Raw genomic sequence first — 17,764 nt, 5'->3', positions numbered from 1 at the left:
GAAAAATCAACTTGAAGCCATCCTGATACCGGATTGGAACGCTTTCCGGATGGAGCGAGGAGTGAGGAACCATCAAATAAGAGCTTTGACATGCAGGGAGTGTTTGTCTGCCTTAACCCTCTTTGTTTGTTGACCTGTTGGCCTCTTCATTCATGTACATTTGACAGTTGACTTGCCTTGTTGCTCCAAGTGAAACAAAGGTTGACTAAAGGACAATAAACTAAAAAGATAAGGGAATGTTTCAAATCTCACCTTTCCATTCTAATGGCTTCTGTTCGGCGAAGCTTCTCTTCCCAAGTTTCATTGAGTTCAGCAATGATTTTCTCTGTTTCCTGACATTTTAAGAGACAATAGTGGTTACTGTAAAAAGTCATTTAGGTTGTTTACTTGCCGATACGCTTGGACAAAAGCATTAAAGCTTTAATTTCATGTGATCTGAGTCCTTATGCCCATGCAGCAGGACTCTAAAGTGTGTTACGGTCTCTGCAGTGTGGTTATGTCACCTTCAGCCTCTCGATGGCCTCCTCACTGCCCGGGCTGAACATGATGCGGTCGTGGAGACTGGCAATAGATCCGGCACGGCTGGACAAGGCTGTGAGAGACGGGGAGGGACTCATCCCTGTCATGGCATTGGTCACTGTGGAGAGATCATCTTCACTTTGATTCACAGCTTGGCTTTTATTGTTATTGTTCTTGTAATCGGATCGTTCTGTGAGGGCGGGAGGGGGCACTGGGAGTGAACAGGAAGTGGGGCGGGGTGGCCGGAGTAGGGAGGAAAGAAATATTCAAATGCAGACACGTAAAGGAGAGGAGGAGGAGGAGGAGGAGGAAAGGAGAAGGGAGGATAGAAAAGAAAGAGAAGATACGTGGCTTGAAACAAATCTAATTCACAGAGAAGAAGAAGAAGGTGTAAGTGCTTGTACACAGCAGAGCAACACAAGCGGGGGGAGAAAGCCACACGCAAACTGAAAAGATGCAACAAGGGACCATCAGCCAAGCGACCACTCAAAGAAAAAGCTATATGCAGGGACATTCAACACCAGAAAATACAATATTGCCACACACACATACTGCCAAACTCTGAATCGGCCATTACAGAGGAAAACTACTGTAATAATTCAGATTATGACCTCAAAAACTGTCAGTAAGCTCAACTCTAATCCTCTTTATCAAACAAGCAGAGGAGCTGGCAGAGTAGAGGTTTGTTCTAGTCTCTGTGTCTTCCTCTAATGTTTTATTGTGGCGTTTTTGGGCCTCTATCAGCAAAATTAAGACCATCAGCCCTGCAGCAGCTACTATGGTAACACACACACACACACGCAGCTATAAACTGGAAAGTGTATCACACCCATCCATCTGGACATTCTGTTACCTGCCAAGATGGATTACATAATATCTCTTTCTAACTGCAGTAAATAAAGTTGTGTGTTATGGGAAGACAATAAACATTTATGGCATGAAATTAGACAACTTAAGGGCTATTACATGTTGTGTTGTCAAAGGCTTTCTGGGGCAGCTGTTGGTTTCAATCGCTCAGACGGGTGCAAGATCAAATGTTTCCCTACCAAAGCAACCGCTTTAAAAACTGTATGCAACTCTCTACAGCACTAAAATACAGCAGTAACTATTAAAGACAGAGCCAAACAATAAAGCTTACAAATCAACCTTCAATCAGGCCTGGATGAGGTTTGTTTTGAATACATTTCTGATTCATTCCTCATGATATTGTGGTGCTGTAGAGACAACTAAAGTAGTTTCCACGGTAGCAGTAAGCGCAAGTCATGCTAAGCTGCAACAAGAGCAAAAAGCTAAAGCTGTAGAACACACACATTTCAAACCAGCTATCTCCGCAGCAGACCCCCGGAATGCTGGGAGAAGAGAAGATAAAGAGTGGGAAAAAGAGAGGAAGAGAGGAAAACAAGACAGGATTCACAATTCAGTGTCAGTTTGGTGATGATGAAGAGTTGCGTCTTTGTTAAAGGTGCAATCTGAATTGACACCAAACTCCCCTCAGAGGCTAAGTGGACTATAGTACAGGCTTCCAAACAGATCTCGTCTCATTCCCCTCACATAGACGTTAATCTGCCAGAGCTTTAAACTGTGACCAAAATAATACACCTGACTTCTGTGTTGTGCTGTCGCTGCATTTTAGCTGTTTGGATTTATGACTGTTTGAATTCATACTGAAGGGAAAGGGGAAGGAGAGCAAGAAAGAATGAGAACAATTACACTCTGTCAATAATTCTTGTCTGACCATGGCGGCTTTTTATGGAATTGGGGTTTTGCTTTTTTTTTTGCTTTATAAGAACTGAATGCGCCTGAAAACACACAATAGGTGTAATTTGTCAAACCATGTGCCATTTCCCGTGTGTTGCTTTAAGGTAAAAGCCAATGAAAATCTATATGTGAATGAACTAAAACACATTTTGTTGTCAAAGAAAAATGTACACATCAAACTTTTACATGAGACAAGAACACGGCTGTGCTGGGTCGGCAACTTCAATCCTTCATCTTACTATCAGACTGTAAAGGGCATTACTATGTTGTGTTTCATGAATCGACTATGAGCAAACAAAAGAGGGCAGTAACATTTATGACTGAGTGAACATGCTGAGTGATGCTATCTGCCCTGACGACACATGAACTCATAGTAATTGCAGAGACAAGCTGTGACAGTGCTGATATGAAACCATTAGAAGCTGATGTATTAATCCAATAATACTGAAATGATCTCTTACTTTCAATGATGTCACCCAGGCCCTGGGAGAGGAGGAGGTCCTTCAGTCGAGACACCTCCTCCTTCAGCTCACGCACCAATCTGTTGTTGGGATCCTCGTTGATCACGGCGTTACAGCGAATCTGTTTGGCCCGGTCTGCGTACCTGTGGACATGAGATCATAGACACACACATGAGATGGTAGAAAGGGAGACACACACACACACACACACACACACACACACACACACACACACACACACAGCCATAGTCCCTCTTCCCCCTCTGTGCCCAACAATTCTGCTGCCTGAAGCTGCACCCGCAACTTTTGAAGGGTGTTTAAAGTGTGAATCTGGTGTAAGTCATTGCAGGAGTATTATGCAACACTTTGAGTGTCCTTCAAAGTCACATTCAGCATCTTTATGGGAGATAAAGAAGGTGCAGCAGGACCCGGGTGCCTCTACTCTACCTGAGTGTGCTGAGCGTCTCATCGTAGTTGATGTCTGCTGGACTCAGGGCGGCAACCATAGCCGTGCGTGAGTTTCCTCCTGGCATAATGTAAAGGAATTCATGGGAACACATTGCACACAGTTAGTAGATCAATCAGGAAGGATGAGTCGCTCAAACTGGGATCAAAGAGTCTTTATACCCAGATTCTCTCTCAGCAGCCACGTCAAGACTGAATCTCTGTAGGGAATGTGGCTTTCTACTTTCTTCTTCTTCTTATTCTGTTTGTGCAGAAACCCACAATTGTAACACAACGGAAACACATTGAACATTTGTCTGCACTCAATTTGAAAAAAAAAAAAAATAATAAACTAAATGAGAGATGAATTACCTTATTTGAACCAGAGTCCTACAATGAAGAAGAAAACAATATTAACATGTTTATCCATGTTTAACATTCTATATTGTTAAATTGGAATGGAAGACTTAGGGCTGCATACCACTTCTGCCAATGCGGAGATGACTTTCCCCAGTGTGGTTAGAGATTTATTGATATTTGCTCCTTCCTATGATCGTACAAGAGGCAGAAAAGCACATTTGCAGTGAATTTGTTTTTTTTACAAGCAATTTTCCTTTTCCTTTTCTAACATGGAGTGTGTGGACGTCTCCTCACCTTCAGCCTGGTTCCTTTGGCCCCTGTTGAATCGGCTCTTTCACTCCCTGCCAAATCCACCAGGCTAACTTTGCTGACCTGCAACATAATATTCAATAAATACAACTGTAATGCATGTGCTGACAATAAACGGATCCAGAGCCATTCATCTTTGTCCCGGTGGCAGCTCTCATTTAAAAGCCATCGCAATGTTGCATTATCATTACGACCTTCAGGGAATCAATGGTTTCCTATTCAGGATAAGATTTAAATCAGTCCCATCAGTCAGTCCCAAGATAAACATGGATGGCAGCTTAATGTGAGATGAGTTCACTGAGGATGACACAAAGCCCACTACCTTCTCAGAAGTGTTATCAGTCTCAGCATCGAGTCGTTTCTGAGTGAATATGATGTTAAAGACAGCGTGTGAGCGGCTGCTGGTCTCGTTCATGTTAGTGGCAGCCACAGTCCTGTAGAGAGAGCATTAAAGCATATGTCACCAGACCCTCTCAAACTCTGGGAGACATGACTGAATGATTGGATGGTTCCCTCACCTGGCTTTGTTGCCAGAGTCCATCAGGTCTTGGATGTCATTGTAGGAGGTGACAGCCAGCTTGGACAGGTCCTCCACGTAGGGTCCCATCAAAGGGTGTTCACGCACACGCAGGTTCCCTTTGTTTTTGGGGTTCAGCAGATCGCGAACACGCTCACAGTAGATTTCCATGTAGCTCACCTAGGCAGAGTCACAGGTTGATCTTAAATACTCACAGCAGAGAGAGAGCAGAGAGATCAGGCATGGAGTACGCTGCACACTGAGCCTACCTCCACTGAGTAAGACTTGCTGTTGTCCGAGTTGTAATTGATCTTGTTGAAAAGATCTTCACAAAGCTGGTAAAACGACAACAAGAACACTGTTAGCCATTTAATTGCCACAGTCTCAGCACTGGTCAGACAAACAAGGAGCTGTAGTTACCAGGGGAATGATTCCTTGTTGATCCTTGACATCCTGTTTTCCCATCATAGTGTAGGATTTGCCAGCACCAGTCTGGCCGTAAGCAAAGATGCAGACATTGTAGCCCTCGAAGGCGTGAAGCAGCATCTCCTCTCCGATGTCTTTGTATACCTTTACCTGAGAGGCAAAGTTTGCATCCTCAGGCTGCAGACAGACAGCAGAATCAGAAAAAAGGTCAAATTAAGCTGACAAGCCCAGCATCAAACTTACTTACTTTACACTGTACGAGTGTGTGGAGTGTGTGTATACAACATGAATGTGTAGAAGTATGTGTGTGTGTGTCACTGGGGTATCTGTGAACTGTGCAACATTTATGCAGTGGAGGTGCAGAGAGAGTTACCGTGGTGTGTGACCAGTAGGAGTAATCAAAGTTGAAGCTCTTGTTGTCTTTGGCCTGTTTGGGGTTGACGATGGCTGAAAGACAGAACAGGAAGCACAGGTCAGACAGTTCAGAGCGGCCAGTGTACCTGTATCTCTGCACTGCTCTCTGACTCACTGCTCCTCTTTAGTGTTTGAGCCTTAGATGAATTAAACCAACATGAGATTATAGACTAATACGGACAAGAAACAACTATTTATATTACAATATTCAGGAGTCGAGTGCAGAACATCATCAGATAAACCAGAAACCAGCATAACTAATTACTTTTAACTGAGTTTGTGTGACATAAAACAACCCTAACCAACATATTGATTCAATCACAGAGAATCCCAGAACAGGCAGAAACAGCTGGATTGATGTTTTATAGTGACAGGTGATGACTTATGGTGATAATTATACAATTTTAGTGCCACTTTCCTACTGTTTCATTGACACTTTAATATGTTAATCTCTAACAGGAGAGCACATTGAAAATGAACAGACATTTATATAGATTAATAAATAACCTGGGGCGATGTTATGTTGTTTCATTTCAAATTAACAAGTGGATTTTGTTGATAGTTCTTAGGTTTGGCTCAGTGCGTTTGCCACCTAAAATAATGATAAAAGAAAGAAGAAACTGTGCTGACAGTAGCAGAATTGCTCATTTATCAACCGTAACCTGGGCTCACACAGCACAGTTCTCATACTCAACAGAAGGTCTGAGTCACACCCTTAAAGCTGAACAACTGAACCGCCCTCACTCCATTCTGAATTGAATCCCTCATCACACATCTACATCACTAACTCTCCTCCCACACGCTGTAAAACATTCAAATCCAACAGCATCGTATTTGCCTGTAAACCATAAAATGCCACTTTAATTAAATATGTCAAATACAGTAAATATTTAATGTTGTATCAAAGTCTGACTCACTCCCTGCCGAGGCCTTGGACGGATTCACTTCATGTGTCTGTAAAAAGTTGTGAGCCGAGCCGAGAGCAAATATTTGATTTATGTAAAGAGTTATTAGCCACAGAAAAACAAACACCGTAACAGAAATGGGAAAACATGTCGGCAAACGATTCAAGCTTTTCCAAAATGACGGAACACACACACACACACACACACACACACACACACACACACACACACACACACACACACAAACGCACAGTCCCCGTGTTATTGTGCAAATCAATGGCGTTCCCAGTGTGTCGTTGATGCCAGATCACAAACATAACTCCACCTGACACTTCTCCCCTGAGGCAATTAACTTCATTTCCTGTGTTTGTTTTCTGTGTCGGAGGGTTCAAGCACATCCTAATATTGACGTGGCCCTTCAAAGTAAAGTGACATGAACCAGTGATATCAAGCTATAACTGTGCATACCTAAGACAATATCTGTCCCAATCTTGCTATGCCAGCTCTGAAAAAAGCCTCCTCCCTGCTCCCAGAGCTCCAAATCCCATTTTCTCTCCTAATGCATATGTGGTCGATAGCACAGGAAAGAGCTCTGGGCTAAGTACGCTCTCAAGTGAGCGCACACACTTATTTCCTGTCTCTACCGATGCCTGTATTCCAGTTGTGGAATAAAGGCCAGAGAGGTTGCCTGGGGTTTAGGGTTTCAGGTCCATGCTTCATCTGGACAAAGAGATGAGTCGTCTCTTACTGGCCGTAACGTGTGCAGGTATGAGAAGACGACCAAACATGAATACAAATGAACGACATCGTGCACATAAAACCCTATCTAGTGTCCCATACGTGATGCTATCAGCCGTTTCTATACTCTGACTCATTCATCTGCCCATTTCCTCTACATTGGCTCCTCCTGCTACAAATGCTCTTACACAGGAATGTAACATGACATCACCGCATTAAATCAATGCATTAAATCAGCTGCTGGCATCTAGCTGTGCTACACACAGGTTTCAAATTGCCACTCCCCCGACGAGATGAGGTGAAGTCGTTCTCCGGGTGGGTGATCACAAAGTCACACAGATCATCACAGTGAGTGGCTCTTCTCCAGCCTCATGATGGAGTCTTATCTTAAAGTCACCAGATGTTTATCTCTTCCACATCCTCTCCACCACCCAGCTTCACTCTCATGTGGGCTGTAGCTTTAATGAGTGTGACCCTCTCCACTCTTCAGGCCGCACTTCAGTGATTTCTTCCGAGCACCGGGCCGGACGACAGAAACAATCTGTCCCCCGTCACCAAAGAAGACAGAAGAAGAAGAACAGCTAAGCCTCCATTCTCCAAAACATCCTGAAATGTGAATTCTATCAAAGCGAGGCTGATTCAATTTATAACATCTGGATTTATGTGACACTGGGTAAAGCTGTCAGTAACAAAGGATAAGAGAACTTTATCAGGAGGGGGAGTTAGGGTGAAAGCATAGCATCTCCAGTATGCCGGCCTCTCTCTCTCCCTCCCTCTCTCCCTCCCTCCCTCAGTCCCTTTGCTTACTCACTTCGATTCATACGAGCCTCACTGGAAACACCAGCGCCTTGCTTTCAGATAAAGTAATTACTTTTAGAGCAGCAGTGATTGGCACAGCGTGACTCAGGCTGGTGGTTGAGTATATAAATTGTACTCAGAGGCTTGCCTGACATTCAGTGCTCACAGTGTGTGTGCATGTGAGGAGGATCTGTACCTGGTGTCGGTTTGAGCTTTAAACACCTCCAGGTTTCATCATACTCTCCCTTTATGATGGAAACGCTGCTTAACTGCAAAGTGTTGAGTTAATGGATGACGTCAGGTGAGGAAGTCGTGTCATGGAGGGCAAACGTAATTAGACAAGCGATCTCTCTCCAGGCTGTGTGGTCTAATTGCTCAGCAGCACTATCTGCACCGCCACCGATGAACACATCTCTTATTATTATGATAGTCTCAGCTCGCTATTATAAAACACTGTTTGCCTCCTATCAGCGCTGGAGCTCTGTCATCATGACTGAGTCACACTGCTCAGACTGTTACGGGTGACCTGACGCAGTCAATAGGAGAGGAAATGTGACCACGTCAGCAGGTCTGTGTGAGCCTGTGGGATGTGGGATGTGAACCCACTGACAGAGACTGGAGGAGCCCCTGGCCTCCATACAAACTATTACCAGCAGCAGGATGGAGCTTATATCTATCTATCCAACTCTGTCTATGAGGAACAAAGAGGCGTTAGAGCCTTCATGCCATAATCAATAGAGTTCAGCAGGATGATATCACCACAGGTTCTGCTGAGGAGGAGTTTCTTCATATTAACATAGACTTACAGTATATTAATAAAGACTTTGTTTATATCACAAGGTGTTAGATTTGCCACTTGCACATCGTCGTAACACAACACTCTTGCAGGTCTTCTTCTCTCTCTCTTAACTCTGTGTATTAAAGCTTTTATTAGCTTGGAGTGTTTGCTGTTTAAATCTCATTTCTTATTTGCATATAATGATAAAGGTTATATTATAAATGTCTTCCTGAACTCCTGAACAGAATAAGTAAGGCTGAATTGAAGTATGAAGCATTCCCCTTAGAGAGAGGCCCAGCATGCCTACAGGTTTGCCTCCTGCATCTTAATTAAGGTCGGGGAGAGAATATCTTTCAGTCAGGCCTGTTACTAACAAGATCAGTGCCATTCTCCTACTTTGTGGGAACTGGGCTATTGACTCGCCCATGAGTGTCAGAGAGCACAAAGAGGAGAGAGAGAGAGAGAGAGAGAGAGAGAGAGAGAGAGAGAGAGAGAGAGAGAGACGCAGAGCCTCTCCCCCCCCACAAACTTCTTTCTCCTTTCTTTCCCTCAAAGGACAAGGCGCCATTTATACCCCGTCTCTGTCCCCCCTCCAGACACCAGACAGCCAATGAGGTTTCAGCCTGTTTACATCCTCTGGTCCACATCCACAGACACTGACAATCTGCTGTAATGAAAAGCTCCACGCTCTGACGGAGAAGGTGTCTGTTTGAGCCGCTCAGACTGCACAGGCGTGGTGAAGAGGAGGGTTTACTGCATGGCACTGATGACATACAGGGATGAACTGGCTCTCGTTCAGGAGATGCTGCTTAGCTTGAATTAATCTTGATTTAAGCTTGACCAAAATCTTTTTATACAGATTTAATTTTGTGTTTAAAGGGAAGAGTAGTGTGGAGACTTCCCTTTAGAGTGATGTCATAAAAATGCGAACAAATCGGTGTATTTACTTGTAAACTAAAAGTCTATATTTCTGTCCAAATAAATGAAATTACCACTCCATAAACTATTTAGTCTTTACTGCAATACTATGATCTAAAATAACCTGAACCTCAAAGACAAAGCTCAGAAAGGGCCAAATATATAAAATATAGTTAATTTATGTAGTTAATTTATGCAGAAAACTGTCAATCAAGATCTATAACACATACGGCTAAATGTTAATATGTTAGATTCACACAGGAGAGCTGTGTGTGTGTACATTACAGTGAGTGTTGCAGTGAATGCCCACATGCAGTTCTGTATAATCAAACCCTGTATGTGTGATCATGGTGCAATCACAGGGAATTGTTGTGTTTTCCAGTCACATGCATCCAGCTGATCATTCCATAAACAAGCTTATTGTGCTGTGAGAATCAGGCAAAGGGAGAATCTCCAAGGACAGTTTAGTTCTCCACAGAATCAACATATCCCCACTGGACTCCTCCTAATGTGACAACGTGGGGAGCAAAGCAACCATCGTCCGCTGCTTCCACTGACCAATCACAGGACAATGACAAGCTGTTGGTGTAAATGAATTAGTGAATTGAAGAACTGATTAACAAGGGGATGTTTAAGACAATGACTGATTGTTTAAGGAACCCCTCCATGGTCATTTCATAACATGTCAAATATACTACACTGACCAATGTTCAATCAAAGACCAAAAAGAGTTTAAAGCACTCATATCTCGCCTCCCTCTCAGAGAATTCAAAGTCTATGAATATGCAAATATGCTGACGGACACCACTGGTCTGATTACACTCTGTTCTGAACACATTAGTTAGGTAAGACGGTCAAACAAACACACAGATCTCAGTGAGAAGAGGAGATCAACATGGAACACGTGTGGTCAGACACACCCATGAATTCAAAGGCTAGGGAGAGAGCATCGGGCCAACATCTGTGTTCACGGTCTGATCACAGTCCGGGGCTCAGGCTTGGCACAGCTGGCCAATAAACATTCAGGAGAGCCTGTTTTCACTCTGTGTGCACAGCAGTGTAGTAGAAGTGGATGTCTGTGTATTTATGATATCAAAGTATTGTAGAGATTTTGAAATAGGACGATATGAAGGTTGACGTCTGCATAATGTGTCCCTATTAAAGTAAAACCCAGAGGTTGTATACAGATGTGGTGTACAGTGATGGAAAGAGACAGTGAAGTACGGCGTGGAACACACAACAAATTACACAGATTAAGAATGACAGGCCAGAAAATCCAACCACCTTGTTGTCTCCTGTCACCCGCGACATAGGGAAGGAGGGGGCCATGGCTAAATTAGGCCAAAGTGTAAATATTTTAGGAAGCCTCATCTATTATTGACAAATGGCTTTACCTTGCTAAGCGAGCAACATATCAAGTATCTTTCCAGTCTCCTCTCGACCGGAGACCTCTCTCTGTTAACTGTATTCCAAGGAATGCAGGGCAGTCTGAACTACTGAGGATCCGCTTCATGCTTACAAACTCCAATTCTCATTCTCTCTCAAATGCCTATAAGTCATTCATCATCATGGTTCAATCAAACAACTAACTATGAATGACTGCATGGTTCTCCATCTTAATGTGTGGTTGGATAAAGCCAGGTTAATAGCCGACCATAACTCAGGTTAAGAGATTGTGCAGGATGAAGCTGAGGCGGCCTGACCAGGTGCTTTAAACTAATAGCTGCTCCACTGCTCTACTTTGTAATTGAAAATATCGAGCCTGCCCACAGTGAAGCCACGGCTTTCATTTTGGCAGAGAATCTCGACTAGACATCATATTTTCAATCAATAAGCCAAAATGAGGTCCTGTTGTGACAAAGTGAGTATGAATTTATAGTCCAACCCATTTTTCAGCACAGATTGCACATTTTGCTTTCTTCACCTACATAGTGATCAGTCATTGATGGGACAAATCTCAAAGAAATGTGATCGAATAACTTCATTTATCAGTTTGACCTTTGTTGGGTGGGCTAAATTAAATTGTATCTCCTTTATGTTGACCTAATCCCCTGCAGTAGAAATGTATTCCTTCACTAATCTCCTTGCACAGGGGGGTTAGAGGTTAGGGTCAGCAACAGAACAGCTGGTTGGGATTCTGCTTCTTGCTCAAGGACACTTCAGAGCTTGATCCCAAGCCTGCAGATGAAGAACACTTTCCCTCTTTGCCCTTATATCTGGCTGCAGAGGTTCCTGCTGCCAACATATTTCTGCATTTTTGCTGCTCAGGCAAAACCCAGTTTGTACTGCTGAACCCATACAGTATCTGTTTCAAGCTTTACCTGAAAACACACACAGGCCCGGGTTAACAATCCCTTAGTTCAGTAACAGATCTCTGGTTAAGAGTACTCACTAGTGGTGTTTCCAGTCATCTGAATGATGCATTTGCTGTCTTTTCCAATCTCCCTTGAATTAAAGGGGCGGACGCGCACCGCCACTTTCACAGAGGCCGCCATGGTGCTTCCTTCCTAGCACCTTTGGGTGCCCTGTTTAGAGTCTGGGTACAGGGCCCGGGTACAGATCAGTAGATTGGATATCTGTAGAAGGGAAAAGAAAATGAGTTCAAATGAGTTACCATTACAACATTTATCTGAATGCAGTGTGTACTTATGTCACCTTTTGTTATGTTATGTTTTGCTATATAATATAACAATGAAAAGTAAAATGTTATCATAACAACATAATATAACTTATATTATGTTGTTATGATAACATTTTACTTAAAGATACATTACTTAAAGATTGTAAGACCTCAATGTTGCACCTCCTGATTGCCTTAATCAGCACAATAGATTAGGGCAGGGCTGTGGCAGTAATATGAAAAGACCGTGCCTGGTCAGCTACAGGCAAAGAGATGGATAACAAGCATACAGTGACAAAGGAAGTGCAGCAGCAGCTAAATGACAGACTGCTTCCACGGATTACAATAAGGCTGAAACCAGCCGCAAATCCAGAGTCTGGCTCCATTCTGGAGTGTGGTTACATGAACAGCTGTTTATACGATACAATCAGCAACAAAGTAAAGAACACAATACAAGGAGCACAAAATCACTGTGCGATTTGAGTGTTGCATTGTAGGAGCAACCATGACTCATCATCTATTGAGATCAAATTACAATCAATTAAAATTTACATTAACAGTCAATGTGAGCAATATGGTGCAATCATCCTCCCTCTCTCCTATGGTCCCACTTCAATTATTACGCAATAAGCATCATTTTTACAAGAGAACAAAACTGACTTTGACCTAATTGATATCCTAATCTTACTCAGCTGAAGCCTGTGTAGATGTGGAAAGCTGTGGAAATTTTTCACCGAGCTTATGTTCCCTGGGTTCATGATTCCAGGGTGTGTTAACATTATTAGGTCTTGTAAAATTGCTGTGTCACTTTCTGCTACGCTCTCTATGGCTGGACACTGAACAGGTTCACTCCTCTGAGGGCCGCCTGGTGTAGAGAAACATGCAAAATGATGTCAATAGCACAATGTTTCGATGATAAAATAACATACTTAGGGTCAAATTGGATTGAAAAACACTTTAAACAAACAAATGATTGGGCAAACGACTTTATATTGATGTATATTGACATGTAAAATGAAGTGAGAAGATGGTAGGATTTTCGTGAAATGAACGGATGAATTTGATTACGCAGTTGTCATTGATGGTGGTAAAAGTTGTGTGTGTGCATGTGTGTGTGTGTGTGTGTGTGTGTGTGTGTGTGTGTGTGTGCATGTGGACACAGACTTCTGCATAACATGTATTGTGTCCTGATTGAGTTCACATGCTTGAGCTATAAGTCTAATCATCAAACACAGATTATGTTGTCTAAAAACAATACATCATTCTTCAGATATAAAAAAGTAAACCTGCTGTATCAGAGTCTCTCTTGGTCTCATTTGCATTTAAAGACTAATCAGCTGATGAGGACGCAGCTCAGCTGGGCGGCCACCATTTTGGCGACAAAGGCTAATGTGATTTAAAAATGAAAATTTTAATGTATTTTTTGGTGACCAGACACATTATTCATCATTTTGTGAATATGCCCTTGCATGATAGCGCGGCTCCCTAAAATAACAAGACAGCAAACGCTCAGTGGCTCACTCGTTAGCTAAGATATAATTAATAATATTTATGTATTTATAAAAGCAAATAGAAGCCAGAGACTCCAGCTAGCAGCTCTCCAGTCCAGATACATGACGGGAGTTTGTTTTCCACCCAATGACACGGCATTTATTCGTCTCCAACTGCGCATTCATACATCATTTAAATGCGTTTTTCATTCTAAATGTGAGTAAATGAATGTCAGTTTGTGTCTTTAAGAGGCAGGCGGCTGTAATGAAGTCGTTCCGCCTGTATTTATGTGTCAGGGGTCCGCTGGAGAGCTCTTCAATGGCCGCACCCTATGCCCATCTCCTCCCTGGAGACTCAGCACACTAAGTAAATAAAGGCTGCTTCGTTTAAATTGCAGCACCGGCGAGATATTGGAGGAAACATGAAATGAAACCTACCTCCGCTGTACCGGGAGCGTCTCGTTCCTCTGTTGTCTTTTATTTTCCGTCTACTTCCACCGCCTCTTCCAGCTCTGACGCTGCAAGGCTCCTTGTCTCCTCTCAGGCTCGACCCGAGGCAGGACCCTGGACCCACCCACCCCCCTCTTTCCCTGCCAGTGGGAGCCCAGGAAGGTGGCTGGCTGGCCGGTTGATGTCTGCTTGGGAGCGCCGGTCGCTGTTCCACACCGTAAAGCGGTCAAAATGGCTCTGTTTGTTGCTGAGGATGCTGAGCTCCACTGAGCCGGTGACATCACCACCGAGGGAGGTAACAGCATCAATGCAGCAGAGGGAGGAGAGGGGAGAGAGGGGAGAGGGGGAGGGTGGAGCGAGATTAGTGTCCCTCTGCCTTCACCTCACACAAATTATCCCTACAATCCGATTGAAATCAGCACATCGAAGGGATCAAATCATGATTCAGGTGGGTTGAGCCTGTCTAGATTCTTACGATGCGTTTGATTTCGCATGACAGTGGAGGAATAAGAGCAGATGTGTTCTGGATGAAGGTTTAGTAGGTCAAAGTAGGGACATCAAGCTGAGAGGAGACACAAAGCATGTCTGTGCTCCATGCTGCCGGTGACTGAAGCAGACAATACAGCATCCAGACTAACTTTGTTGGAGCAAGGGCTGCTCACAGAAAACTGAATTATATGCAGCATGACGGGGGTATTGTTTTAATTTCATATGTAATATAAGCCTCGTGCTCCATTTGTCACATGTTGTGGTTTATTGACTTGGTATAGGCAGATATTAGAATGCAAACTGTGTGACATAGTTCATGTGCCATACACCCCTGTACTGAGTCAGCTGTACGTGGATTGCATTTTAAAATGGACTTAAATGGACAAAAACAAAATATAACATGAATACAAGAAATTGTTATTATAATTTGATAGCACAAACATTATGTGGAAGAGAATTGCTGAATGGCTTTCATGTAAATAAAGAATCTAAAACAGTATGGCTTCATTTTTGGACACTGGTGGAGTGTGTGCTTGTGTGTGTGTGTGTGTGTGTGTGTGTGTGTGAGACCACACCCTGGCAGCATGAAACACAACAGTACAAAACATTTCAGACAACGTTAAACATCCCATATGTTTGCACAGACAGACAGGATCTATAGAAACACTGTAGAGAAAATGATCATATTTCAACAACAACTATAAATCTCACCTCTAAGTTACCAATGAATGAAGGCTATAACATAAATACATATGTACGGATATACAGCATAACTGTTTATAGTTTAGGGAATATGCATTTTGAAATATTACACCGGAAATTGCATTCATAATTAGGATGATAAAGTGGTTAATGTTATGTTAATCGTTAGAATATTATGATCAGGATGATAAAATAAGCATTATATGAAGATCAGAGTTAATCCTTTGTGGAGAACCATACGTAAAAGCAGTCTGACAGTGTTTCCTTGAATAATCATTTACATCACCACATAATGGTTTTTCTATTTAGTCTGTGGCATTTCTCCCATGGTGGAGATATTCATGTGTCATTGAGCTGATTGCAGAAAGGAGTGGAGAGGTGTGTCCTTCACACACACTAATGGAGTTCACAACCATAGAACTTGTTGCTTGTTGCTTAAGCTTATTTCCTTTTTTAATCCAATACAAATGCGTCTGTGTGTTACCGTAGCAGCAGCTTCTTGATGATATATGAATGCTTTTATGCAGACCTGCCAATCAAGTGCTTCTACGTTTTTTCGCATGTGCTTCATCTTGACTTTCTGTGTGTACCTCTGTACACTTGTTAAATGTGAAGAGGCGTTTGTTACCATGTTCAGATGAAGATAAAATGCAGGCTTTTGTGGAGGCCGTTCCACATAATGTTTAGTGGCAATAAAGGGTAGTGAACAGGAACTCTTTATCTGGTGGCAGGACACTTTGGTTGCTCAGGTTTCAGCCTGACTGAAACACAATGCAATTGTGTTTTGTGACCTTGCTCTTTAGCTTCTACCCAGACCCGCCACTGTTAGGTACAATCTCTCTCTCTCTCTCTCTAATTGCACAGCTTTTCTCTCACATGTTTGCTTGCTTTATGAAATCTCTCTGGCCCTTACCCTTCTTCTTCCCCTTCTATCAACATTAGTTGCTTTATTTTATACAAAACCATTAAGACGGAAGTATAATCTGTGCCGAGCAATAAAATATACATTGGACATAAAGATAGGATCTGACACAAGACAGAAAATAAAATAATAGTAAATCACAACAGCTAAAACGAATGATGTCACCTGCAATTCATGAATCACCAGGGAGTACACACACATGTGAGGTATCTACACACACACTTTGATTACCTGTGTAGTTGTAAAAGCAGTGTCTTTAGATTATTTAGGCCTGACAGTGTCTAACACAGGGAGAGAGAGACGAGAAGCTATAGCATTGTTCTGCCAAAGCTCCCAGCTCCTTTCTGCCACGTCTAAATTCATTGATACAGGAGCCTGAATAATTCATTGGCGGAGTGAGCTGTTGCCCTGAGCCTAGTGTGACAGACATGTTTCCTTAAAGAGAAACACTTGATGTGTGTCTAAGGCTGAAACTTAAAAGGTAGGACAGGACGTTTTTCCAATAGTAATTCATCAGTCCATTTTGTTTTTTAAGACTGAAACAAGTAGGACATGTCATGTTAGATCTCCATCTTAGAGAAATGAACAGGTGAGGATATGCAGGGTCAGGGTTTGGTGCAGGAGCGACTGTGGGCTCACTTAGTTGGACATTTAGTCAAAACATATTTTACCCTCTACCTCATTTGAAATAATGAATATCTTAATAATAATACAGTGATCTCTATATTAGAATGGATTTCTGTTTCCATGACTCCAAACTTTCAGCCTGGAATGACAAAGATACTGAATTTGACTTGATTTATGTTTCATCCTTACATTTTCTCAGTGGAATTGGAGACGTATCAGATGAGGATTATACTGTAAACACTCCTTTTGGTTGCCGTCGTTTGGTTTTGTTGTGTCTTAGTGTTTGTCCCTTCTTGAAATGTGGACCTGCTCAACATTTCCCTGCTGTTTGCTGCCCTCCCCTTCATCCTCTCTGGTTTAACAAGCTCCTCTGGGAGTCTGAGATCTACTGAGCAACTGCAGAAGCTTTCCTCCTCAACCCAACCATTACACCCTGACCATTCTCAACCAATACTCATTAGAATAGCCTTGTTGAAATATTAAATACTGTACGGTCATTTACATCCAATTAATTTCTGTGTGTGCAGTTGGATTTTAAACACAGAACTTACATGGAAAGATGAAGTCAACACTTGCTAATCCTTTGAGCTATTCAATAAAGGGTGTTGCCTCAGCTCCAGAAGCTGCCAGGATCTGATCAGGGTCCCATTTCCCAAAAGCATCTTAAAGCCAAGAAGATCCTAGACCCATTGTAAATCTATTGTCTTCAATTATCTGAGCTTTAATGTGCTTTGGGGAAATAAGTGCCAGATATGCGGCGTAGAAGCAGAACCATGAGAGCCTGTAGCACTAATGATCACCCAGTAAAGACAGACAATGAGCTCAGATAAAGCGTGAGTAAGAGAATACGGGTAGGTACGGAGGTTTGCCCTGCTGACTTCATAAAAATGGGTGATTCATCAGATCACATCCCCTTAAACTGAAGCTACTGTGGTGACGCTGCTACTGAGGTTTGTTTGCTGCTCACACTGGTCAACATGCTCCCCCTGGTGGAAAGAAAACTCAACTGACAGAATGGACAAAAAAACAAATAGGGGCGAAGAATAATGCCAATATAGGTCTGGATCAATGAGAACGCTTTATTAGAGTTCAGCAGCACAGGAGGATGATTCTTACATG

At 42.7% G+C, this 17,764-nt stretch overlaps 1 protein-coding gene across 1 annotated transcript in view; it reads right to left on the bottom strand.

The window, feature by feature from the left end:
* kif1aa (kinesin family member 1Aa) overlaps positions 1-11,840 on the bottom strand; it is a 30,267-nt gene extending 18,427 nt beyond the window's left edge. Inside the window, 14 exon segments of the mRNA XM_076153133.1 lie at positions 253-332; positions 504-612; positions 1,999-2,017; positions 2,739-2,881; positions 3,186-3,264; positions 3,366-3,444; positions 3,664-3,729; positions 3,837-3,914; positions 4,174-4,285; positions 4,370-4,548; positions 4,638-4,703; positions 4,789-4,971; positions 5,168-5,241; positions 11,738-11,840. Of these exon segments, the coding sequence (XP_076009248.1) occupies positions 253-332; positions 504-612; positions 1,999-2,017; positions 2,739-2,881; positions 3,186-3,264; positions 3,366-3,444; positions 3,664-3,729; positions 3,837-3,914; positions 4,174-4,285; positions 4,370-4,548; positions 4,638-4,703; positions 4,789-4,971; positions 5,168-5,241; positions 11,738-11,840 (1,370 nt within the window).
* Between the last annotated feature and the right edge of the window lie 5,924 nt (positions 11,841-17,764).

Source organism: Genypterus blacodes, unplaced genomic scaffold (genome assembly GCF_046128005.1).
Source record: "Genypterus blacodes isolate CSIRO-AG114 ecotype Tasmania unplaced genomic scaffold, CSIRO-AGI_Gbla_v1 ptg000058l_1, whole genome shotgun sequence".
NCBI lineage: Eukaryota > Metazoa > Chordata > Actinopteri > Ophidiiformes > Ophidiidae > Genypterus > Genypterus blacodes.
This window is presented reverse-complemented; position numbering and strand designations above follow the sequence as displayed.